The sequence below is a fragment of the Lampetra planeri genome, unplaced genomic scaffold, assembly GCF_965212315.1.
Source record: "Lampetra planeri unplaced genomic scaffold, kcLamPlan1.2.h2 scaffold_857, whole genome shotgun sequence".
In the NCBI taxonomy this organism is placed as follows: Eukaryota; Metazoa; Chordata; class Hyperoartia; order Petromyzontiformes; family Petromyzontidae; genus Lampetra; species Lampetra planeri.
Genome location: NW_027615679.1, coordinates 1 through 26,323, shown reverse-complemented (window position 1 = coordinate 26,323; position 26,323 = coordinate 1). Strand labels below are relative to the sequence as shown.

At 45.8% G+C, this 26,323-nt stretch overlaps 2 protein-coding genes across 2 annotated transcripts; both read right to left on the bottom strand.

Moving 5' to 3' along the window:
- Positions 1 to 318: 318 nt before the first annotated feature.
- On the bottom strand, positions 319 to 14,644 carry LOC144742109 (death-inducer obliterator 1-like). The gene is given in 35 exon segments (XM_078624606.1): positions 319 to 478; positions 564 to 621; positions 653 to 957; positions 959 to 996; positions 998 to 1,063; positions 1,065 to 1,136; positions 1,139 to 1,252; positions 1,254 to 1,748; positions 1,751 to 1,816; positions 1,818 to 1,892; positions 1,894 to 1,935; positions 1,937 to 2,194; positions 2,196 to 2,366; positions 2,368 to 3,477; positions 3,479 to 3,862; positions 3,864 to 3,914; positions 4,836 to 5,045; positions 5,122 to 5,220; positions 5,382 to 5,529; positions 5,732 to 5,913; positions 5,915 to 6,231; positions 6,234 to 6,266; positions 6,363 to 6,375; positions 6,377 to 6,496; positions 6,498 to 6,521; positions 6,825 to 6,932; positions 7,015 to 7,131; positions 7,207 to 7,366; positions 7,459 to 7,990; positions 10,335 to 10,551; positions 12,098 to 12,355; positions 12,823 to 12,945; positions 13,021 to 13,213; positions 13,755 to 13,864; positions 14,045 to 14,644. Coding segments are annotated over 35 exon segments (7,029 nt in total).
- A 3,880-nt stretch (positions 14,645 to 18,524) lies between these two features.
- Positions 18,525 to 26,307, bottom strand: LOC144742105 (MYND-type zinc finger-containing chromatin reader ZMYND8-like). The gene is given in 27 exon segments (XM_078624604.1): positions 18,525 to 18,554; positions 18,556 to 18,701; positions 18,884 to 19,123; positions 19,238 to 19,316; positions 19,835 to 19,915; positions 20,251 to 20,430; positions 20,433 to 20,449; positions 20,610 to 20,627; positions 20,630 to 20,740; positions 20,743 to 20,902; positions 20,904 to 21,133; positions 21,243 to 21,392; positions 21,395 to 21,506; positions 21,508 to 21,764; positions 21,878 to 21,988; positions 21,991 to 22,032; positions 22,115 to 22,222; positions 22,313 to 22,472; positions 22,474 to 22,813; positions 23,197 to 23,312; positions 23,408 to 23,485; positions 23,577 to 23,632; positions 23,720 to 23,807; positions 23,903 to 23,995; positions 24,636 to 24,749; positions 24,878 to 25,100; positions 26,226 to 26,307. Coding segments are annotated over 25 exon segments (3,075 nt in total). The 5' UTR covers positions 24,708 to 24,749; positions 24,878 to 25,100; positions 26,226 to 26,307.
- Between the last annotated feature and the right edge of the window lie 16 nt (positions 26,308 to 26,323).

The following is a 26,323-nucleotide window of genomic DNA, read 5'->3' as shown; positions in this document are numbered from 1 at the left end:
ATACACAGTTACATTCATATTTACATATCGTCGATGGTGTGTTAATCAGTTAGGTAATCGTCTTCATAAATGGCTTTGAGGAACAGGACTCAGTAGCTACATAACACACACCTGATACGAAGCAACTTAAATGGCCTTGATTTTGTTTCTTTTAATGAGATAAAACAAACTTAGAAACCCTTAAGTGACAGCTTACAAATATTGTCAAACTAATTTCCAGTAAGAACAAAACTGTAGAAATGACGCTGCTAATCTATATTGACCAAGTTGTGTTGGATTAAAATGTCACATCACTGTAAAGTAGTTCACAGGAACAGCCTAGGACTTGTTCTTGTTATTCTCTGCAGACTTCTCACTCTCCTTGGATGAATTATGTTTACTGTCTTTTTTCTCATCCTTCCTTTCTCTGCTTTTGCTCCTGTCCCGGCGATCTCGATCTTTGTCCCTGTCTTTGTCCCGGTCCTTGTCCCGGTCCCTTGTCCCGGTCCTTGTCCCGGTCCTTGTCCCGGTCCTTGTCCCGGTCCTTGTCTCGATCTTTGTCTCGATCTTTGTCTCGATCTTTGTCCCGATCTTTGTCCCGATCTTTGTCCCGGTTCCGGTCCTTATCCCTGTCCCTGTCCCCTGTCCCTGTCCCTGCCTCGGTCTCTCCCACGGTCCCTGTCGCGCTCTCGCTCTCTGCTTCGGGATCTGTCTCGTCTCCTGTCTCTCTCTCGCTCACGGTCCTTGTCCTTGTCCTTGTCACGGTCCCGCTCTCTGTCACGGTTTCTCCCTTTGTCGCGATCATGGTCCCTCCTGTCTGAATCTCTGTCCCTGGCTCTGTCCTTTTCCTCCCGGTCCCTTTCTCGGTCTCTCTCCCGTTCCTTCCTCTTGTCAGTGTCTTGATCCCTTTGTCGCTCTCCCTCCGTCTCCCTTTGCTTCTCACTCTCCTTCCCTCTGCTGCGGTCTCGATCGCGTTCAACGCTCTCGACTTCGGTCCCACTCTCGTTCTCTGCTCCACCCGCGTGCCCTGACCTCTGTCCCATGAGGGCCTGCCAGGGTGGGGGACATCCCGCTCTCTCTCCCTTCCTTCGATCCTCAGACAGTCCCCTCTGTCTTTCTTCGGGGGTTTGTGGAGGAGCAGGAAGAGGTTTCTCGCTGACCCCCCTTCAAAGCGACTGAAGCGATCTACGCTGCGAGGTTCGGAGCCCTCTCGGGCGGTGCTGCTCCTCCTCCTGATTTCGGGAGAGAGGCGGCGCCAGTGGTCGTCTCTATGCCAGGTCTGGACCTTGGCCTCCCATACGAATTGGAGGAACGATGGGGGCCTCCAACGGAGTTGGTAGCAATGGGCCACTGTGGCGAAGCGGTCGCCCTTCGTCTGAGTGACTATCAAAGCGGTAGCGCTCTGATCCACCAAAAGGCTGCGATGGCGGGGCTCTACTCTCCTGAGGACCTCGGTGCTCTTCAAACGATCCTCGGTGTGGGGGTGATGAGTGAAGTCTGGAGCCCCCATACTGGGTATGTGGACTGAAATGCTGTCCACTCATCTCCGCTCTTCTGTCCTCATACTGGTTTGGTGGAAGTCCCCGGTACGCTGGAACTGGTGGGGGGGCCTGATTATCCTTAAAAATATGAAGAGGGTTAGGATTCTGAGGTTGGTCCACATTTATCTTAAAAGAGTGCGCGTCTGGGTTATACTGTTCTATGGGGCCTCGAGCTTGATCTACCATCGGCGGTTGTGTTACATGGTCACTGTATTGAGATGGGGGGGGTGGCCCTGGGCAGCGGGAAGTGGGGACGTGGGAGGGAGCCTGTTATCGAAGTGGCCAGGAGGTGGCCCCTGTAAACGGTGGCAGAGGAACTCTGTTTCCAGGGAAATTAAATGGTGGTGGTGGAGTGGTGAATCTTGGTGGAGGTGGCACGATTCTGTCCATCCAGAGTCGGAGGTGGGGGGAGACCCTGGAGGGGGGCCTTGTTGTCCAATGTGCTGCGGGGGAATGGAGTGATCAAACATCTGTGGAGGAGGGCCTCTATGGCCAATCGGAGGGTAAGGAGGTGGGATTCCTCGAGGTGGTATGATATTCTCTGGAGGGGGTCCAGGAGGGGGCTGCTGCTGCTGTTGCTGTGGCGGTGGCTGGCTTCCTGGCCACTGGTTTTGATAGGGTGGGTATGCAGCTGGGGGTGGCACATACTGATGGTTGCTGCCAACCTGCATGGGGAGGGGGACCGCGCACAAGAGGGGGGCCATGAATGGATGGAGGAGGTCCCTGCAAAGGAGGGGGAGCTGAAGGTAGAGCTTGCATGGGTGGTGGCAGATGGACATTGGTGGGGGCCTTATCAGGGTTGGGTCCCTGCATTGGCTGAGGTGGTGGGAAGCTGGAAGGGGGGGGGGATGTCGGCAGGAGGTCTGAATTCACTGTCGAAGCCAGAGGCTGGTACGTGGTGTCGAACGTGATGGGACTGAGTGTCACCCAGCGCTGGACTCTGGGTGAGGACTGGGATGGTGGACGTTACCGTGGAGATGTCTGCAGGCTCACTGTAATAGCTGGAGATTGGGGCCTCTTGTCTATTCTCCTCATACTCAGAATCCTCACTAGCTTTCAAAATACTAGCAGCGTTTGGCCACATGCTGTACTTGTCCATCTCTGTTTCAGTCTCGAGAGGCTCAGCTTCCTCAGCTTCCACCTCCTCATCTAAGTAGTTAACTTCCATATCAGGTTCCATGGTCTCTCCTAATAAAGGAATTGACACCTCTGGCTTGTTGGACTCCATGAAAGGTAGCGTCTCGTTTTTCTCTTCATCCTGAGGCTGTGACGTCTCTGGACCTAGTGATGAGTTTGAGAGTTCAGCAGCAGGTGGAGGCTCTGAAATCACCAGCTTTGATGGAGCAGCACTTTCTGGTTTTGTCTCCTCCTCCTTCTCCTCCTCCTTCTCCTCCTCCTCCTCACGTTCATCAGTTGAATCCTTACCAGCTGCGGCTTGTCGAGGATCCCTGCTCTGTCGTGGATCTCTCTTCTGGTTGATCACTGGAGCAACTGATGAAGACTTGACCAACTCTTCCACCTTCTTGCCAAGCTGCAGGAGTTGTGTACTGGCTAAAACAGATCTTATCGGCTGAGGTAACAGTGTGTCTGCAAGAGCCACTGGAGCGGGTTCTACCTGCTTCTGGAATGTCGAATCCCCCATCTTTTTAATGCTCTCCAGAATCTTTAGTGGCTCGGGAACATGTTCACTTGTAGCCTTTGCTTTACGTGGCGCAACCTGTTCAAATATCGAATCATCCTCTGGGTCGTACGCCACATCATCACCTTCACTCGCTACCTCTTCAGGCATCATGGACGCTTTAGTTTTGCTAGCCAGCTGCACAGGTTTACTGGGCACAATGAAGCCCCTCCCGGGATCATACTCTTCCTCCGGATCGTATGGTCGGTCGTCTTCGTCCTCCTCCATCTGCTGCTCTTTAGAAGACTGTATTAAGGCTGATGGGATGGAATGTTCACCCGCCATGATCAGATGGTGAGTTAGAAGCTTCTGAGTCGTGCTTTTTCTTGCCAAAAAGAGTCTTGAGAATGGTCTGAAGAGGTGTGGCAGCTGCTGCCGCAGTAGCACCAGAGCTGGATGAGGTTGGGGAATCCTTACCAGTGGCAGGTGCTTTAACAGAAGACAATAAAGAAAGGACAGAGGAGGTGGTCACCGTGCTGCTTGATGCCTCAGAGGAGCTCGATGGAGGTGACCCTGGAGGAGTTGTGCTGAAGGGAATTTCTAGGCTCTGTCGTGTGCTTCGCTCTGCTTTCACTGTGAGATTTTGCTTTGAAAGGCCAGCGTCATCGAAATCTTTGGTTTGAGTTTTAGAACGTTTCTCTTCCAATTCCAATGGAGCGCCACCCGCGCTTCCTGTCCTTCTGGCAGATCAAAAGCCCCAGGAGGAGGTTGGGCCCGTGCTGGTTTCAAGCCCTGGATAATTGAACAACAAGAAGTTTTAGAAAACACATGCGTACAGATACACATATACATATTATTTGCTGTAAAAACATTTGACAGTATGCAAAGTATTTCAATGGTACGGCAATCAGGTGAAATGAGAGCTTATAAAGATCCAACAGTGAAATGTAAGGCTTAACATTAATGTCATCATCTCTAAAAAGTGTCTGTTGCTATGAGAAAATACAAATATATCTGACATTTACAGCTGTGGGTGAATTGGCTTCATGGCACAAAGCAGAAATCCTGCTATGGGAAATTTGTCGACTGGTGAGTGATGTTTCTGCCACATGGCAACAACAAACAAATCCAATTACATGACATTACAAAGAAAGTGTAAATGGCAACAGGACTTCAACACAAATCAGTTTCAGAATGATTTCCAACAGACATTGTGATTTTGGAATGTATAATAACATGCGATTGTATAGATCTTTCACTTTCAAGTCAAGACTTAAGACTTTTGTATTTCTGGTGGATGGTCTTCACTTATGATAGCTGCAGATAATAACAGCGTTGCTGACACCAAAACTGATGGATTCGAAAGCTGATTCTCCAGTTATTTTCGTGATAATTTGTCAGGTATTTTTGGTTGATTTACCACAGTATAATTATGAAGTTAAACCATTGTTGACAAACGTCTGTGAGAGCCAAATCTGAAAAAAGCTTTATTAGAAATGTGTGGTACATGATCAGGTTCACAGCAGAGAACACATAAGCAGAGGTGTTTTGAACAAGGACGATGAGTGCCCTCTACAGTACAGTCCTATGAATGACCAAGCTCTCATTTCTACCTGGGTTCTTCAGTACTCACCGTACGTTCAATGAGATAGCATACAATATATAAACATGCCAACAGAGAGGGCTTTTTGACATATCCCTGTAAACTTACCAGGCCCATCAAACGGTAAAAGTCTGGAGGGTAATGGATCCTTTGAGCTCAGTGGGATGAGATAGAGGTCTTTGATCCGCCCGCTGTTGTAAGCTACCACACCAAATCGTTTCCTGCTGCTGAAGTAAGAGTACAGAGAGACGTATGCCACCTCCTCTTCCTCTGTGGCCGGGTGGAAACGGATCAGACACAGCTCCTACAATCACAGACAGTACGAATCAGTGTGAAACTTCCACAGTACCAAATGAAATGCACCAGACATTCTCAAGGACGTCCAAACCTTGGGACAGTGAGGTTTTCAGTTTTCCGACATAGTCCCATACAGTGTTTGGAGGGATTCGTCCACCGATAAGAATGGTGTCTGGCAAGTCCTGCAGAATATTAGCAAAACAGCTTGGAACACTTGTACGAGCTCGTTTTTTCAAATCACTTTGATGCGAGTTCACATTTATAGCATGAGTTGTAAATTGACCTCCAACTAAATGCTGTAAATGTAAACTGTGGTTTTATACAACTGACTCAAAGTACTAACCTCCTTCAAGTGTTCGAAAGATCCAGAGACTAGGTAAGCTTTCGTGACAAACTTTGCCACATTCTGCATGTTAATGAATCCTTTCCATATCTTTTCTTGACCATGGAGGAAGATTGCTGTCTCACCCTCAGGCGGAGGCTCAGATGTACTGAAAACACAAACATCTTTCTTTTAGCGAGGATCAAGACAAAGCATATGAAAAAACACCATAATAAGCAAGTTGGCTGTAGATTGTAAGAAACTCACAGCCAGAATGTTAGAACTTCTGCATCATCGATACATTTCAAAAGCTAGTTCTCAATTTTATGAAGAATGTGCCGTATGAGCAAAAACACAGGGATTTTAAAAACAGATTCTTGGTAAAAGGTAATAAGAGGAAGTTTGAAAAGGAAGAGCACCTGGTTTTAGCTGGTTTGGACACAGCCACTGACAGCGGCGGCGCAGGCGGCATAGGCAGGGGTGCCTTGGCTGCGACATCTACAAAATCAGTAACAGGTACAGGGAGGGACTCTGTCGGGTTGTTGTTGGGTTTTTTCAGGAGCCGTGTACGTAACGGTAACACCAGGGCCGTGTCTTGCCATGCGTGGGTCTCTGCGGGTGATGCTGACAGAGGAGACGGTCGGAGTGACGGACGGGGTTTGGGTCAAAGGGGCCAGGCTACTGAGACTCTCCTGGTAAAGCTGCATCTGAGCTTCTGCAATGGCTGTGTCCATGCTGGCCTGGTAAGGTGGAGGGATGGGCTGTGGGTACTGGTAGGCTGTGGGCACCTGTGGGTGGCCAACATCCACCGTCCTAGACAAATGTGTCTCTTGTCTGGGTGGGATCGTGTCAGGCTTCTTGGTATGTTTGGGTTCTTAGACGCTGGCTCATCTTCTGTCTTCTGACCTAATAGCGATATGTTATCAACAAATGGTAAGAATGTTAGCTTTCATACAGCAGATGAGCCAGTGCATGCACATTGTGCTTTTACGTTTCATTTACCTGTACATATTTTTACAGTTGAGGTCAAATAGATGTGTCTTGTGCTCTGACGTTGTGTCTTTGAGCATGCTGCTGAAGATGTCCGGCATGCTGCTGTCTCCCTCAGCGGCAGAGGGCTGACTTGTGCCCGAAGGGAGTGGAGCTAGACTCATCTTGGTCCTGGAAACACAGAGGATGATGGCAGTGAAACTCAGGCGGAACAGACAATCCCGCAGTGGACGACTGAAATTGATGTGTGTCCCAGCGTAGGTGTGAGTAGGTTTAGTGCCCACTGACGACAAAGAGAGATAAAGGCCCAGAAGGAAAGAAGAGGAAAGCTGTGGTGGCTTTAAAACATACACTTGAGTGGTCTATACATGACGGGATTCTACGGGAAAGGAAAAAGAGTGGAGAAAAAACAGCAGTAGCACTTACTACAGCAGAAGCCATGCGAGCAGATGAAGTGCTGGCAGAGATACATACATCCGCATCTGATGATGGTGGAGCATCCTCCGTATCCATGCTATGCGAGCCTGAGTCGTGCCTGCTGGACAGTTTGGAATGGCCTGAATGGGCCCTTGAAGAATGAGCCTGCCGGAAAACAACCACATGCGTCTTTGAAATTAAACCACTTTTCACTCCCAACTTTGCTCGTCAATGAAGGGGAGTTTACCTCCGAAGCGTCAGGCTTCCTCCACTCAGATATCTCCTTGGACAGCAGCTCCTCAGCACTTAGTCTCACCAGCCTGAAGGGGCTGACCTCACCACCAATCACCCTGTAGAACAAACCCTGAGACAAAACACGACACACTTAACTTACACACGTCAAACAGGTCAGGGCTTTGGTTGGTTTGTGTCCACTCACTTTGTTTTTTGGGTCCTTGAGGTTGAACATGAGCGACCTGTACTTGTTCTTGTACTTGCTGTCAGTGCTAAGGCAGAGGTGAAACATCTCCTTTTCTATAGCCACCGCCAGCCTTGCAACCTCACTCTCAGTCATTTTCAGATCATCACTGTCACTCACCCTGTTAGAGAGCACAAAGAACATCCAAGTGTGTTTGAGCCAAAGATGTACGCGTACGACATGAGAGGAACATAGAACGTGTGAGAGCCTCACCTCTTGTAAAGGATGTCTGTCAGTGAACGACGGATATTCTGCCTCATCTGATTATTGGGAGGCGGCGGCATGGTGGACACCGGTGCTGAGGTGGCTGGATGAGGTCGGGAGGATGAAGAATGGCTGGGGGGAGCTGAAGGACGTGGGGAAGATGGGACTCTGGATGACGAGGACTGGGTATGAGACGGCGGGTCCTTCTGTTGCTGCGGCTTCTTGGGAATGGTGAAGTTGGACTTGCTGACTCTCAGAGCTCCTGTGGCGTGAATGGGACCTGGAGGGAAGGGAGACGGCGCGCCAGCAGCCTTTGGGCCTGGCTTCTTAGACCTGGTTGCACTTTTACTCAGGAGTGTCACAGGCTTCTTGGAGGACCTCGTGCTGGGGGGCTGATAGGAAGTCTTCTGACTCTTTGAGGAAACCTTGGATCCTTTAGGAGTTGTGGACTTCTTCACTTTGACTGGTGCAGCGCAAACTGAAGATTTCTCAGGTGTTGCGACTGGCGGCTTCTCGCTCTGCCTCTCTTCTTTGGGAGGGGCTACAAATCACAAAGCAAGATTTCACATTTTAAAACGTGCCGCCAATGACCACGAGGATAGATTGCATACATTCAATCATGGTTTTATATCATTCAAAGACATATGTGAGAATACTTTTCAACTCACTAATTTAAACCCAACATGTAATAAATGAATATTACAATGAGCCCCCATTTTGAGCAAATCCAACCTCAGTCCGACACACCTATAACACTGCAATACACAAACTGGAATAAACACAAAGTGCAGCAGCAAAACTAGTCCCTCTTTATTTGTGGCAGATACATGAGGCTGTTTACGCATGCCCATTAGAGGAAATGAGCATTTTCTTCAGGAGCATCATTTGGGGGCGATGATCATCGAAGGGTAAATGTATCTGAACTCTCAGTGGTAACAGGTCAGTGGAGGAGGGAGCCACTCAAGTCTTGGTACTAAACCTTCTGGACGCAACCGAGGAGAGAGAACTACGGCTACAAGGGTTTTACCCTTTCTAAAGCAGAGGACGCATCTACGTCATACGCTCGGATTTACTGCACCTGCATCACTGACAACTCAAACAAAACGGCTCATGAACACTGACCACGCAACATACAGCGGTCAAAGGAAAAAGAGAGAAACTTGAGTTAACTTATTCATAAAAAATAAATCTTGAATCTTAAATCTGTAAATCTTTTTTTTTTTACAATTTTCACCGCGCAAACTAGAACCACCAACGCAATGGTGCAAGGCACTACTGTGACCACAAAGACAACTGGACAGATGTCGCATTCACAGGCATGTCGCTCTCATTTATAGCTCACAATGCATACAAACTAAATTCACTTTGCAACAAACTATTAAACTCGCCTGCAGAGTTCTAAGGCTGAAACTATTTCAGCAGCATTAAGACCCAAAGCATAAACAGGTGTGTGACGATCAGAACATGAGATTCTTCACATCAACAGAGTAGCTTAGTAACTGCCTCCTGTAACAAACACGACAGGAAATGACTTAATATCCCTTCATGTACTCAGCACCAAGCATCAAATAAAATGCCTTGAATGGTTTCCATGGAGAAACAAAGTTAACAGGTGAACATCCACAATGCAACAAAGGCCCCACTTGATACAGCTCAGACCTCTTTAAGTGACAACTGTCAAAAACCTCAAGTTGTATTTCCCTCAACAAAGCACTCAGATCTCCATCTTCCTCTGCCACCTTCGAACTTCACTGCAGTATCTCCAGGTGATCCAGGGTCTGTCAGGAAGAGGTCATGTCTTTTTCAGCCGCTCGGCCTCTGTGACATCTTGGGCTTCACATCTTCTCAAAGTGTCGATTCATGACTTCTGCTTGTTTGGTTGAACTGGTCAGGACAGCAAGCCAACACTGCTCACAGAATCAATCAAGGCATCCAAAAATCTGTCGTATCACCCTTTATTTTGAGCCAGTTTCCCACCATAAGTGGTGCATTATATTAAATATAAAAACTTGTTACCCTGAGGAATAAAAAAGTACAACACAAGGTTGAGCTGATTGAACAGGTTCATGCACGACCATCAGCTTAATATGAGCAATGTGGATGGTCCACACAAACTGGGTGGGGGTCTACGTACCTACCTGCTGCTGAGAGCACCTGATAGAAAACTGCTGATGCTACAGAAGAACCCAGGGAGAGACTTTCAGCCTGCCCACTATTTCATCAAGTGTGATGATGAGGCATCAGAATCTGCAGCGATGCCTCAGTTTGCTTTAATTCTGGCCCTTTTCCCTTTGGGCCCTAAATTTAAAACTATAAATATGACCTTACTGCACTAAAAAGAATTTGGGAAGTAAGCTCCTTGGAAGTAGACCAGAGTACTGGTAGCTACAACTCCAGCCCCCTGCCTTAACACCTCTACTGTTGTTGCTTCAGTTTGCCTTGTAACAGGACTAGGTAGGAATTTGAAGTAACGTAGCCTAATTGAAGCTAATGCTGCTTCTCAAATATTTTGGACTGTCCTCTCACAGCCTTCATTCACCTTTTCAAAGACTGACGCAGTGAAAAGATGTCCGTGTGCAGGATCTCTGGAGGGCTTTTAAAAATGAATATCCTCAAAGTTATTTGATACTCACCCAAGAGACATTTCACTTACCTTTTCAACAGCTGCCACAATTCCCCGACCAACCAAACGGTGACACGGAAATCACAACACTTAGCAAATGATGATTAAGCCTACTACAGAGGAGTTCATCTCCAGAGCACTCATGCTCCTCCCCAAACGTATGGATGTCTACAGTGTGCTAGCACAACAGGAACCACACTTACAGTGGAAAAACAACAATGTGATTTCAACAATAGCCCAAGACCCTCAAAGAGATACATACACTTTTTGTTTAACACTGTTGGTGATATGGGTGTAGTCTTTTCTGGCATTACTGCAATGTAATTATGGTCGCTGGACCAGGACGCAGTGGTCGGTGAGGGCGGGTGTTCCACTGCATGCTCATCTTCGTCATCCTCATCTGGATTAGGGCTGCGAACTTCATCACTCTCCATGTCGTCCCTGCTCCTCTTCTGTGTCCGTCCACCAGCAGCAGTCCTCTGGGTAGAAGAAATGCACACATTCAGGGGGTTATCACTGGGGAGGAGCTAACCACTGAACGATGTCCAATTCGAGCTTTGATTTAAGGGCATGTGTCCTCATATTCTGGATAAATTACCAGAAATGTTTTCGATGACCGTGTGATCAGCCGTCACTGACTTTTCGTCATGTACAATTATAGCTCAACGTCTGCATCGTCTGACAAAATGTATTTCAAACACTGCTTGGGTTGTGATGGGTTTATCGGGGGCAGGTGTTCTCAACTCAACCCCTTATCCCTCAACACGCCACATGAAACACACATGAAAAGATGAACACTGGACCGTGTGCAGCATCATTTACTGAATTCGGCTTTCTGGACACTCGCATTCATCTGACCTTTGGAGTCATGACAGCACAGCATTGTTTCTCAATTCTGCTATAAATGGAAGAGGTGAGTTACATAACGAAAAGCCAAGAACAGCAACAAATCATAAGTGGAAGCATTTAATAGGGCGTTCTATTGATGACTTGAATTCATTAATTACTGCCGAGGGAAATCTAGGCGAATATTAAGCTAATTTAAGGTGGCAATGCAAGATGAGAAAAGCATATCAAATGTTCTCCCCACCACCCTGATGTGTATGAATAAACTGTAAAGGTATTACTGGCAGTCCAGGAGGAAACAAACACTGGAATATCTACATATGGCTATTCAGTTGAGATTCTGGAGGTGCAGTAATTCAATTTCACCAGATTTGTCAGGTGACAGATTCAGTGAACGTGACCTCCATCTGAGCAGGTCACCAACACAAACTGAGTAATGATCTGGGTCACTTAACTGCCAGCAAATCTTTAATGGTTAAATTTTGACCAGACTGAGGTATCTAACCTAACATAAAACAAGAGAACCTGTGCAATTCACATTTTCCTGGGTGACAGAATGGCACAGACTCAATTAGATCATTCATAGCTCAAAATTGAGGAAATAATCAGCTGTGTGGAAACATCCCTGCAACATACGACAGCAAGTGGTTGATCAGACAGGTGCGGTGAGTCTGTGTCATGTCGCAGGTTTGCAGTGTGTGTATATATGCGTGTCAACACCGCAGCTATGCTAAACTGTATTATACAGCATCACCAAGATGCACCGTCACTGAAGCCTGCCGAAGGAGTGAGACTTCTGAATGTTTTTCGGGTCTGCTGACACTTTTCCTTGTCCTACAACAGTAGTATGTGTTCACCATTTACTACTGCTAAATGCACTACAAACAGCTGACTCAGGCAAATGATAAACAGCAGCTGTGAAGTAAGTGGAAAGCCAATTAGCTTGGTAAATTTGTAGCCTTCTGATGAACTGTACATGAATGACAAAGGCACAACTTTTGTGTTTCTTTATGTGGTCGACACATGAGACGAGGACTACTCAGAGCACTGTGATAAAGAATACTCAACTTCTATTGACTTGTACCTTGGAGCTTAGAACTCAAGTCTGTAAACCCACACATCTTTTATGTGACTACACAACAGAAAGGACAACGGGCCGATTCAGGTGCTCCAAATTACCTTTGGCGAAGAGTTGTTTTTCTGAGCCGGGGCCTTGTCCAGCTTGGGGTCTTTGACATTAGAGAAGGACTTCATAGCTGCAGCAGCATGTCTCAGGATACAGTCATTTCCACAGTACACAGAGTCTGGCTGGGCGTTATTCTCACAGCCAGGCCCGATACATTTGGGAAGCGAAGAATCGGCCACCTGCGCACTTTCCACCTCCGTTGCTGCTGCGGCTCCTGACGTTTTCACCTCCACATTTGATGCCACCTTGTGCTCGGTGTCTGGCACCTCTTTCTGCTCGCCTGCGGGGGCCGCCTTCTTTTCAACAGTCGATCCCACCTTCTGGCTGGCCTTTGGCTGGGCTGGCTGCTGTAATGACTACTCCAAGTCAGCAACACAACACGATCAACAGATAATGGTGACAAAGATCTAAGACAAGGGCCAAGACAATGTCAGCACTTCTCTCTGTTTTACAAAACATTTTAAGCGGGACATACAGCCTGACGCCATTGTTGTTTAAACTAGCTTTTCCCTCCAATTTTCAGTCTCTAGATGCTAGCAGACCACACACACTGATTGTGACTGCAGTAAAATTACAAGTTTAACATTAGAACTGCTCATGGAATACTTTCAGAATTAACTGTGGCAGTTCAGTGGTGGAACCTTCAGTAAACAGTTCCCATAGAGATATGTTCATGTTTACGACAAATCCAACTAACTTTCCATTTACAAGAACCTACCGGCTGAAAGATCTTGATCTTCTTCTTCCCAGTTGGATTGGTAGCTTTCTCTATTCTGCCTTTGATGCCCATGTCTTCTACTCCCTTTTCTTCGGATGTGGAGGATGAAGGCGCTGCCACAGCCTGACCTGCTGCGGGACTGGAGTCAGATGCCTTGCTGGCCTTCTCTGCAGTGGAGGCAGCACCTGGAGCAACAACTTTGTGTTTCCCAATATCTGTGCTCAAAGACAGGATGGATGTGGCAGGTCTGACCACTTGGTTTTTCTTGGCCGTGCAATTGGGGCAGATATAATCTTCCCCGTTCCTCTCCATGAGGCGCCCGCGGGCCTCCGTGATACCCACACAGTCCCCATGGAACCATTCCTCGCAGCGGTCACAACAGATCATGAACCTAGTGGGGAGGATATTTGTAGCTTCACTTTCTGAGAGAACTTGACAAAATCTGTGACAATGTTTCAAATGTACACACATTTAAAAAATATTTTTTTCCATTACTAAATTTGGCATTCATAATTTTTATTGACGGAATAAATATGATGCAATTTATTTAAAAAATAGTATCCTGGTTAGTCTCTGCCATGTATGTGCAGTGCCTGTGTGAAAGGGCTCTGAAAGAACTAGAGCACCATGGTTCAACTGTTGCATTTCAATGAGTTCACCCAGTCAGTGGTGCCGCTGACTCCCCCAAACAACTGTACGGAATGCATTTTTGTATTTTAAAAATGTATTTTACGACAGCACATCATCTCATACCAGTATCTTTACTCTTATAAAAAGAGATACGCAGACAAATTCCAGTCTGTTTTGTCAGTGAACTTCGCTGGAGACTAAGACGCGGACAGTAGTAGGTTGACACAAACAAGTAACAGAGTGTTAACAAAAACAACAAATTAATTTGACTGAAGACTGAAGCAACAATAGATAATACACACCTTTTGTTGTGCTTCTGGCGACATATGCAATAAAGTGCGTTGGGGTCATATCCTCCTTCATCGGAGTCAAGCGACGAAGACGAAGACGTGGAAGTGTCATTCTCATCGTCCTCTGCCATTTGGGGGTTCCGCTGCTTGGCAACACCTTGAATAGCTCGAGACTTGTTATCCTTCATGATCGGAGCGGAGCCCTTGTTGGCAGGGCCAGAGGCCTTACCAGGACTCGTGTTCTTATTGGCCGCCCTCGTTTTATTGATGTATGTTCTTATTGGTCCCCGCTTCACTAACACCGCAGAATTGTCTGTGCTCTCGTCGCTCTCTTCTTCCGACGACTCATCAGTTTCATCCTCATCGCTTTTATCTAGGTGCTCTTCATTCTCCTCAATCTTCTCTTTATTCTTAGAATCAATCTCTGGATGAGGCTGGTCTTTATCAGTACTCCCCACATCTGGACTGAAAGATTTCTTCTCCTCGCCATCACTGTGTAACTGGGTTTTTCTGGCAGAATCTTTATCGGCCTCGTCATTTTCAGAGCTTTCTTCGTCTTTGACCGCCGTCCCACCACCTCCTCGGGTCTGTCTGACACCTCCAGTTTTCATTTGGGTCTGTTTTCGTGTAGAACTTCTCGTCCTCCTGTCTGATGGCTCCACCTTGTCTTCCACCGTCTTTGTGTCAGCGTTCCCGTCAAAGCTCGCCTCAGAGGCCGTTTCAGCGTCAGTTGGGGTTTGGGAGGGAGGATCTCCACTCTCCAAACTGGGAGGAGCACTTTTTCTTGTTATTCTTTTGGTAGTAGAGAGGAACTCCTCTAGCTTGTCAGTACGCTTTGACTGCCTGCCACTACGGCGTACAGGGCAGCGGTTTTCAAGGCTGTTTGCCGTCTCCACTGGCATCTCTCGCTTTGCAACGGTGGACTGACGGAAGACCCAACTTTTCTTGACTTCACTACTGGCTTTGGGAGATCTGTGTGACTCATCTAGCGTATCTTTGGCCACATCTTCGCTTTCTTTTGGGAACAACTGTTTTTGCTCATTATGCTCTTCCTCTACACCTGCAAACAGAGTCACAAAGGGCTATGAGCATAAGAAATCATGACAACTACAAAAATGCAACATAGTAACCTTGCTAGTAAAGTACTGACTACTTTGTGGTCAACCACGAATCAGTTAAATAGGCAGTTGTGCTCAGTGCAACAATACAACCACCCTTTATTTTTAAAGGAAAAAAAGCTCATCCAGGGTACCTTGAGAGCTGTTATCCATATGGTCCTGGCTCTGCTCTGGCATGGGAGCTAGAGAGAGCTCAGGGCTCACATTCTCCTCCATAGATGATGGAGTCAACCACTACTTTGAAATGAATGTCTACAATTAAGAGAAAAGCACAAAAGACCAGCTATGAGTCACTCTTTTCATTCTTCAATCTACTGTGACATATTTTGAGTCTTTCAAGCTTTTATTTGTTGCTAAGTTGCACCTTTGGTTTTTTCGAGACCCAAGAATGCTGTGAAATTCTGGGCAAAGAAATTATTCGTCTTCATGGGTTCTGTTTGGTAATTATGTAGTCATGTATTTAGTTAGCACTGCAGCTAAACGGGCACATACAATCATTAAGTTCCCAAACTTTTACTATAACATCTTTTCACATTAACAAAAAACATCTAACAACTTTGAATATTCTGTTTGTGGTTCAAGGCAAACAGTACTGACTGACTGACATAGCTGATAAACCCTCAGTTTGGTCATAAACCCCAGGTTCCCAATTAAAAAAATTGTGTGCACCAGTGCATGTAGTAAACAAATCTTTTCAACCTCACATTTGTCTATTATATCACATTCTTCAAGATTAAATGGACATTCTAATCAAATGTAGACATAGACATATGAAATATTCATGTTTCTTTGAAACGCACACAGCCCCTTAGAAATAATTTCATTTCTTATTAACACCTTGCTATCTGTAGGGTTGTTAGACACATTTGACGCTCAAAGGATTGTTTTTCATGTGTAATGCAGTTTGGTTCCTAACTCTGGTCCTCCCAGAACACCAGCATGTTTTAGATGTCACCCTGCTCCCACACACCCGGTTCAAATCAACAGCTTGTTTTCAGGCCTCTGCAGAGTGTCAATGAGGTTCAATCATTCCAATCAAGTGTGTATGAGCAGGCATTGTATCATGCACGCAGTCTTTGCTTTACATGAGACAAAAAATAGATATTTACAGCCTGTGAACAATAGTGATTTCATGAACATTTGCAGGGTTCAAGATATTTATCAGATTAAATTAAAGTCATCAACGTCTGTACCTGCAGTTCTTTAACCAAAAGAGGCTTAGCACAAACATGTATCTTGGTGAAGTATCTGCCAGAAGGAAGAAAAAACATGTTAGGATGTTTCACAGAGACCCGGGTTCAGCAACAGGGTATTTGTCATTTGCAAACACTACACTGTTCACATGTTTTAATAAGTTGCAATGCTGCCACATCTTTCTATAATGACAGGAAATGTGTTAACGTTGCTCAACAAGAACAACCACTAACTAGAGATACTTTTATTAATGTCTAAGAAATGCACAATACAATGTACATTGTTTGCGTTTCGTAGTCAATAGCACATGTTTATAAATATACACAAACACCTTGAGGACTTTGAAACCTTGGAAACACACGCACACTAACGACATGACCGCTCCGGTTCGCGGCCTGTGGTCACGACACCGTGCCACGTGAAGGAGTGGGGGGCCACGAGAGGTGGGAGGGGCCCGGTACGGTTATCAAAGTCAACCACTGTAACCAACCTCTGTATACACAAGCACAAACACCTGCCGACAAACCGAAATCCGCTTTATCGACCATCAGATTAAGATCGCTAGCAGCGAGTGGTGCAACTGCGTGTGATTTAATTCCCGCCCGCCTCTGCGGCGAAGCTGACCGCGGCCTTGTTGGATTTAATCTAGCCACGCACAATCCCCCGATCACAGTTAAACACATTAGCACATCGATTACCATACAATGCCAACGTCGATGTGATTGGCATTAGTAGATAGACAAGAGGGAAAGATTGGGGAAGGGCAACATGAACTGTAACATGAGATTCCAGCGTTAACATCCCGTACACAAATGATGGCCGCACAGTCGATACGCGGAACCACTTAGCATTAGCTAGCATGAAGAGCGGGGACAAGTGGAATTGTTCACGCTGCTATTACTATTACATTATTAAAGTGAGCGCATACATACACATAGAATTTTTGCGTTTACTTGACTTATCGCTTGGTTTCGATCAGTCAGCTTTTGTTTCAAAACATTACGTTAGCTACCAATGCTGGTTGCCTCGAGCTAACGGCTAACGGCGTCTCTTAATTTTACTTTTAGAATTTTAGAACCAATTGAACATACACAAATATGCAAAAGGCTATGAATTAGCTATATTCAAACTGGACCTCCACGAATGGCCACAGCGAAATTAACTAGCTGCACACTCGTTATCGTTATAGCTAACGAGAGCATCATGTTCAACCTTGCTCCCGATACGTCGAGCAAACGAGTCAACCGATGCAAAAGGTAGCCATATACACGAATGTATGTCACAAAAACCAAATAACAGAATGACTAAATTGCTATTACTTGTATTTTACCCACCAATGCAAGCGATATGCCAAAAATGTGTTCGCGTTCATTCCTCAGTCAATCCTCCATTTTCCATTCCTGCTCGAGCTAACTGACTGCGGCAGATGGCTGACGGACACTAAACACAGACGTTGTCTGCAGCGCCCCCATTGCTCAGGAGGGGAAGTGTTGCTGTAAACAGGACGTTCGCCACAGTGATTTACCATTTACGTTTTGAGTTTTCCAAAATTAAAACCCACGTTACATATTGTACGTCTATTATATTATGACTTATCACTGAATTTGCTGGATTTTTGTTTTGTAGTGTAACAAAGTATTTGTTGGACCACCTTGTCATATTACCATTCAATGTTATCAGTAAAAGAGCTTAGACATGTTCTTAATCTGTAACAGCTGCACGTTTAAGGTCACTATAAACTTTCTTTACATGAAATTTGTCATAACTCTTGAAATTACAATCTTGATAAGGTCTTAAAGATTATGAGGTTTGAACTAATTACCAATCACCTGCGACAAAAGCAGTTTGGAAGAAATAATTTTTCAGGATATATCACTTAAATTGTGCTGACTGACTTAAAACTGCAACTAATAACTGCGATTTACTGTCACCAAGTTTTATCACAGAAACAAACTGTTTAAAACATATTATTTGTCATTTTTTGCAGTGTACAGCAGGCAATATAACAAATAAATTAAGATATACTACAAAATAAGTAATTTACAGACATTTTTCAGACATTTCTGTCAACAGTCATACTAGAATAGTATGGGTGTCCATTACAGGTGGTTACATTAACCTGCTTAAACGTATGTATGTTTTGAGACAGTCATGCTTTTATGAACATTATACTCACAACTCTCTTTAGACTGCAAATGAGTGCTCATGCAGTTCACATGTCTTAAACCGGCCCCCTCTAGTACTAACTCCGTATCTGCTGTCAGTCTAGTTTCCACATTTAAAATGTGTTACAGATCACTGTGCAGTGGGGGCGGTATGTAAACCCAGGAGGGCAAGCAAAAACATAGAAATAAAAATAACTCTGATTGCTTCCTGTACAGCAACTTGAACAGAACCAATGATACTAACATCAACGTAGTGGAAAAAAAGACAATCTACACATTTACATTTTCAAGTATGTTCAAAACAGTTATGATAAAGTGACAGCAACATTGTCCCCCGCTGGTCTCTGTATCACAGTCTTTATCTGATGGCACAGAGGCTGGTATATCCCGTAGAAGGTTTGGGCCACTGCCAGACGGCCCTAACCCTTTGTTGGGGAGGTCTGCCACTGACTCCGCCTCTGGTTCTTGCTGCGGGGCCGTAGCTATTGATAGACCGAGAGTTAAAAAAAAAAGAGAGAGGGAGAGCGAGATCTGAAATATGTATCTGACAGTTATGCAGGCAGAGAACACGATGAGGACTTGATAAGAAGTTTATAAATGAGGATATTAAACAGGAGTGTGTGAATGCCATCGATTACATGTTGATCCCGGCACTGGTGCTTACCTGACTGAGTGCAGGACTTCATGTGTTCTGGCCAGTGGGCTTGCTGACAAGGGTAATCACAATAACTGGTGTTCCAGCAGCAGTAGAAGATGGCCTCTTTCCTGCAGTTTGCACACCACTGTTTCTTCTTTGTTTCATCAACTGCTTGCTGTTTCTCAACCTCCATCTGCTTCTTCACCTCAGTCACCAGCCTCTCTCGCTCCTGCTCCAGACTCTGCCTCATCTCTGCCATTGTAAGCTCTTTTGTTGACGCACACAAAACGATCGAAACACAAGCAGAACGTGTCGCACTTTGCTGGGGAAACAGTCTACATGCATTGTACAGTATCTGTGCAGATTCACAAAAGGTCTCACCAAGATTGTGCTTCATCTCCGACAACTCTTGTTGATGCAACCACTGTAACTTTTCAATTTCGATTCGCAGTCGTCTGATCTGGAAGGAAAAAAAAAATCAATCAAGGCTTTAGAGCAGGGGTGCCCCAACCTGCCCTGGAGAGCTACCTATCCTGCACGTTTTAGACGTCACCCTGCTCCTACTCACCTGATTCAAATCAGCTGCTTGTTGTCAGGCCTCTGTAGAACTTAACTGATTCAGGTGAGGTGGGGAGTACTGTGAAATCTAACACATACAGGATAGGTCTCAAGGACTGGGCACCCCTGCTTTAGACTATGAAGTTTAGAGCACACAGGTGTCAATTCTGGCCCTTGAGGGCTGCCTGTAGATGTCACCCTGCACCAACACACGATTCCAATCAGAAGATTGTTGCCAGGCCTCACCAGAACTTCACAGAGACTGATTCGGGTGAGGTAGGAGTAGGGTGAAATCTAAAACATGCAGGATAGGCGGCCCTCAGCGACCGGATTTGACACCTGCTTTAGAGGAAGCAAAGGATCACATGGAAAGCAACTGATACGCTCTGAGAGGAATTGAGTCCCCAAAGAGATACCTACCTCTGCAATCGTATTCCCTGAGGTGTTCTTAGAAAGGTCATTGTAGATTTCAGTCATTGTGCCTTTGATGGTATCCATTATCTAACAAAGAGAAGTCTGTTAAAATCTGAAAAAAAAACTTTCATGGATGAATGAGATAAATATCCAAACAAGCAACAATTGCAAGTAACAACCAAAAACACATGTTGTGCCACTGGTTTATAATAAACCAAACGCGTAAATCCAGTTCCTATGTTCATCTGAATTCAGAAAACGATCAGTTGGTGCCAAAGTTACCACACAAGACAATAGCTTCTAATGAGAGAATGGAGAAAATGGCACTACTAAAAAGAATCTAACCAAAGTCCTGCAGATATAAGACTCAGGACGAAACGTTATATACATATACAAAACTCCTAACTAAAAATGAAACTAACTTTGGTCGTGTACTTGGCAATGTCTGCAGCAACATCTGCTGAGGCAGTGGGAATGTACAGGTCTGCTGTCCCAGGTGACGACGAAGCAGCTGTGCCTAAACTCGAGGTTGCTATCATGGCAACAGAGGCTGGACTACTGGAAACCAGGGTGACAGCTGACGTGGACGTGCTGAGTGGGGAGAGTCTTTCTGTTGAACGGCTACGATTTAAAAAAAGGCTTTTAGGTGGCAGCATCAACTGACAACAGGAACAGGAAAGTAATTTGAGATCTTATTTCATGTAAGACATTTGTACATTAACTCATATTTTTCTTATTACTTGAAGAAACATGACAGTGACAGTGTAGTCATGTTATCTACCTTTGACAGCCTGCCTGTCTGATAGCGTGTGCTTTGTGAGGACTGCTGCGATGAAGATGAGGTCCCTGACGGTGAGTCACTTCCTGCTGCCTGCGTCTGTGTCAGCACCTGAGCAGGGCCTTGTCCGGGCGGGATGCCGGCGTGGTTGTCACAGGTTGCTGGTTCTTTTGCTGACGCTGCACCTTCTGCATGTGCCACTTCTGCGAGGAGGTCTGAAACTTGGCGGTGGGATTCCACACCACCGCCCTCTGCACCACTGGAACCATCTCCCTCGGCAGCAGAGGGCGTTGTTTTCTTCAATGCTGGAGTGGTGGTGGCTGAGGAGGAGGAGGAGGAGGAGGAGGAAGAAGGCGGTGTTGCAGGAGCATTGGACACTGTGGCAAGGCTAATAGTTGCAGGAGAGGGAGTTGTGAAGGAGACCATGGTGACAGGGATGGCCATAGTGGACTGTGAGGAGACACTGGAGGGAGTGGAGGGGGTTGTGCTGTTTTTGAGATGGGAGTGTGACAGAGTCAGGGCTTTACCTTCAAAAAAAGTATAGGTGAGGTGGGTTATATTCTTTTTATATACATATACAAATATACAAATCAAAAAGTGTTCAGTGTTTGTATTACCATAAAAAGGACCTCTCACCTTCAGTCTTCTGTGCAGACGACTCTTTCACAGCCCCGTTGTCTTTTCTGCCTCTCTTCCTGTCTTTTCCTCCCTGTTCCTCCCCAAGGTCAATGACCAGTTCCCTCTCTGAGTCAGAGTCCTCCACTGGCACAAGCTGCTTCGCTTCATCTTCACCTGAATCTTTTCCCTGGTGACTGGTGACGCTGGAGTTGCTTTGGTCTCCTTCTCAGAATCTGCGCTTACGTTCTCTGCAGGTTGCACATCTGCCTGTGACCCCACTGCCCTCTCTTTCTGCAGACTCTGATACCTCAAGTGTGTCAGGTTTGCCCTCCTTGTCCTGGCTTGGTGGACCTTGGTCTTTGCTTTGACCTCTGGGAGGCTCCTTCTGGGCTTCCTCGCTTTGAGCTCCATCCTGGGCACCCTTTGTCTTTTGACCTTCATCGCTGGTGGACTCGCTGTCACTGGAGTCTGATTTATCAGAGTCGTCTGAGTCGCTGTGTTCCACACCTTTGTACGCGTCAACAGAGAAGTCGTTGATACCTGCAAGAAAGCACGTAAATGGATTTGATAATTCAGCAAACAAACCAAAATGTACAATGAAGGGCAACATAAATCAGAAATGTTTGGTATCGTTTGATAAAGACGATGCTAACCCAGCTGTGCCTTGCAACTCTCTATAGTTTTGTCCAGGTTGAGCTGAAAACGGCTCTTTATCTGTCTTTTTGGAGAGGTGAGGACAGGTGTGGCCGCCTGCTTCTGCTGACCGTTTCACTGAGCTCCTTCAGGTCCATTTCTGCCTTACTCCGATCTGGAGGAGCGCAACATATGAGAAAAACATACTGTGCCGAGCTTACACATTATATGAAACTGATAATTACTGATGTGATCACCTAGATTGAGGTTCAGAATGCTTCCTGTTGGTGGTGTCTTCTCCTGCTTGGTGTTGCCAGCAGCTTGAGGACTGTCCAGTGAACTGCCAGCTGCACTAGGTCGAGGGACTGAAATGTTTGTCATCAAATGAGACCAGTTTGTTCATGTCATTTCATGTGTTTTGTGTTTCCTGATGTACAATCCGTGTGGTGCAATACCTGTGCAGTCCATGGACTCGTCACTCATGCTGTACTGGCTATTTTGAGCTTTCGTCTGGGATTTGTCCGCTGGTTCCTGTTCCCCATCTGAGATCGTATGGGCAGATGAGTTGGTGCTCATGGGGGAGCGAGGCATATCACCGAGAGGGAGCCGCTGCCCTGCCTGTGCTCCCTCCCACCCCACCGCTCGACAACATGGTCCTGGTCAGAGGGATTTTGGGTGACGCCGTCATATCGAAGCTCAGTTTGATTTTTTTCTGTTTGTCATGTTTGGCAGGGGTGGATGAGGGGTTGGAAGGGTCTTGTAGCATCTGGAAGTTGTTGTCAGGAGTGTAGGGTGTCCTGAAAGGGGCGTAGTTAAACACTCCAAACTTCTTTCTCATGTTCTCCACATAGACCTCCATCTCCTGCATGGCACTGTTAAAGATGCTTTTGGTCTTCTTCACAGAGAACGGAATCTCTTTCGACATGAGGTAACAGTTGTTTAAAGGAACCCAAGCCCTGAAGGATAAAGATTTGAATCATATTATGAAACTACAACGTGCCACAAATGTGAATGCAAAGTCCACCCTGCGTTCCAATTCACGTCCAAGTGACATTTGTTCCGTGTGATAAACAAACTGTTTGTGTTCGAATTTGTGTCCGTTATTCTATGTACGACAACACAGGAGCAACATTCCCACGACGAAAGCAGTAATGTGTGTAAGACTTCTTGAAATGGACACAAAAAACAGTTTGTTTATATTGACGGATGATGTTGCGCCGCCGTCTTCAAGTCTGGTTGTGCTGTTTGCAACTTCCTGACCGCAGCTCAGAAAACGCCTTTGGACAGCAACCACAGAAAACACAGCAGACGCTTTCACTGCAGAGCAAAGAGCTGATACCTGTCGTGTTGACCAAAGAAGCGGGCGTCCACCTGTCCATCCTTGTCTCGCAGAGCTTTAGCAGGCCAGAAGGGAAATCCTTTCAGTTTGGCCCACACCAGAGGGTGCGGATTACTCTGCAGACATGAACCAAAGAGCACATTTTCCAGTGATGTGTGATTGACCAGGTGCTGATGCGGCAGAATCGTAAAACTCAAGTTAGTCAGCTTACACAAGGCTCACAGAACCAGTTGTCTCTCTTTTGGCAGGCAGACAGGTAACACTCAGGACAAACTTCGATCTCATTCATCTACAAACAAGAGATTCAAAAGTCACATCCAGTCATTCAAACGACCAAAGTTCAGCGTAACACCCAAATGCCTTCTTAGATACATACTCACCTCATGTTCACAGATTTTTACTATCACTTTAGCAGTCGCTGTAAGTTTGTGATTGCCTGAGAAAAGGAAAGTGATAAACGGTTTCCGTTAAACAATGTAGATACAATTAATCATCACTCAAAAACATTGTGCAGCCAGCTTACCTCCATTGTATATGATACAGTTGTGCAAAATCCATTTAGCATCTGCCAAGAACGCTTCTGTGCAGCCATACATTTTCTTTTTGATGTTCTAGAGCAGAAACAGCAAAGACGGAGAGTACGACTAACAAACTGTTCAAACGTTTCTCTTCCTCACTTCTGACGTGTTTGGGTTTTTTTTTTTACCTTCTCAAGTGTGCAAAGATCCATTGGGTGGAAAATGTATTCAGCATAATCTGGATGTTGTTCAAGGGACACAGGTTTCTGGAAGGGCTCGGTCTATAAAACAGTGAAGGTACATGAACACTCAGACCCAGGTCACTGCCAAACCTCCCCCCTCTACGGCCTGTGAACATGCTACCACCCATGCTCAAACGGAAAAACTCTAAATGCCACTTCAGACAAAAGGAGAGAAACCAGGGGATGAACGAAATCAAGGCGGGGTCTTGTTAGTGGTGGAATTGATTACCCAATTAAAAGTCTTTCTCTGCGTAGAAGCTGCATGGAGAGAGCGAGATGACAAGCGAGGATGATCCTGAAAGAGAGCGAGAGGGGCAGCTGTATCCTCACCACTAGCTGGCATGTTGACGTCCAGCCATGATAAGCAATGACTGTGAATGTTAGTTCTGTAACAGCTCATCTGCACATGCTAATCAGTATTACACCATGCTGGACTGATACTGATGACAGGTAGAATTTCAGGGTGCAGATATTAACATCTGGCACAAAAGAGGAGAGTTTGCAGATGCAGAAGCACCTCATCAAGACCAGACAGAAAGTAAAAACATGCCTTGTTCATAAATCTGAATGTAGAGTAAGAGAAATTAAATATGGGAGTCATCTATAATGAAGCTTCCTGTCCCAAACTTCCCTTCGTAGCATGAACTCTCTAGAGAGGTGGAGGGAGCAGAATACTTACACCTGGTTGCTTCATCTTCTGAAGGGCAAACTTTAGTAGGTACGACAGCTGTTCTATAGTTAGCATCATCATGGCTTTGCTCTGAGTCTCTATACACTCAGCAACTGTTATTTTCTAAAAGACATCAAGAGAAGAAGAGTTTATTGGAGCACATCCAATACCAAGGCACACACCTTGGGACACAAACTCTTTAAACTGTGTTTTGCGACCTGCATAGACCCAAAAAACTCCTGAGTGAGTACCTCACACTCCGGGCAGAACCAGTCGCCCTCGGGCTCGGCTGGTAGTTTGAGGCACTTGGCGTGGTACACCCTGGGGCAGAGCTCACAGCAGAGCACCTGGCCCTCGCGGTGGCACAACCAGCAATAGAAGTCATTCCTGCCGTCCTGCGGTACAACATTCAACAGGGTCTGTGGTGAGTGCTGGCTGCTTCACATAGTAAAAGGGACCATGTCTTAGTTCTGACTGGAATGCAGGCAAAAGAAACACAAAGTTGGGGAAGGTCAAAATCAGCCCAGAGACAGAAGAAGCAGAGCATCAACAAACGCCAGTACAATTCATTCTTTGTTACACTGTGACATTCAAACTCTGTGTATTTCTGTTATTCTATGACATGTTCTATGACACACTGAAACATTTTATCGCAGGAGAAAACCGTCACCAATGTGCTGAGAGGATACACAGTCATTTCAATTTAACTGGCAGAAGTCGTTAGAGTGTCGACAAATATACAACTACTACACCACAGGCAGTGCCTCACATATTGTGTACACAAAGATCCGTTATCAGCTGCCAGTGAGCGTGTGATTTTATTGGATAAGACGATTCACAAAGAGCAGAATAAGTGTTGTAGGACCTGAATGTTTTCACTTGTACGTGAGTTAATGCTGTCGAGTCCTGCAGATGATTGAGTTTAGCACTATAACCAATTTAAACTTAGTGACTAGAGGAGGAAATCAAATAGTACCATCATAATATGTTGCCTCTGACAGAACCAGAAGCACTTAGATGGGATTTATGGTAAAAGAATTTCAGCTTCACACTTTTGCTGCAGCCACTATCTGGCCAAAGTCTGAACTGAGCAGAACAGTTCAGAGGAAAAATGTCTTCAAATAGGAAACGAAACATGTCTGCCTGCAGCAAGTAGGACAGGAGAACATCTGATGATACAAATGTCTCAGACGCAACTGTGGGCCCTCCAGCCACAGGTGTTGAGCCGCGTGCTGCTGTCGTCAGCTTTGAACGCACCACTACAAAATATACTGCAAACTCCTGCCGTTCTTTGAACAGAAACGTGGTGTTTTAGACAGAAGTAAATGTTTGCTGTCGTTTCCTTCACCTCCTCGCACTCATACAGAGTCCTATCATCAGACTCTGCACCAAGATTACACTGATGTTGGTGAACTGACCCTTTGAGATCATTTAAAGATACGGTTTGTATCAATGTGAAGGATGTACGTTTGAGGTTTCTTTAAGGGTGAATACATGGTGAGGGTCATGACTAGTTTGAGATTTGGAGCAGATGTTGGGTGGTGGAGGCAGATCAACCCATTTAACCATCTGGATAGTGGGTTGCACCTTGAGTGTTACCTGGTCTTTGCTGCTGCTCACTGCACCAGGTTTCTTCTTCTTTTTCATGGGGCAGGGGGGACGTCTCGGCTGAAGAGTGACCATGGGTGAGTGAGATG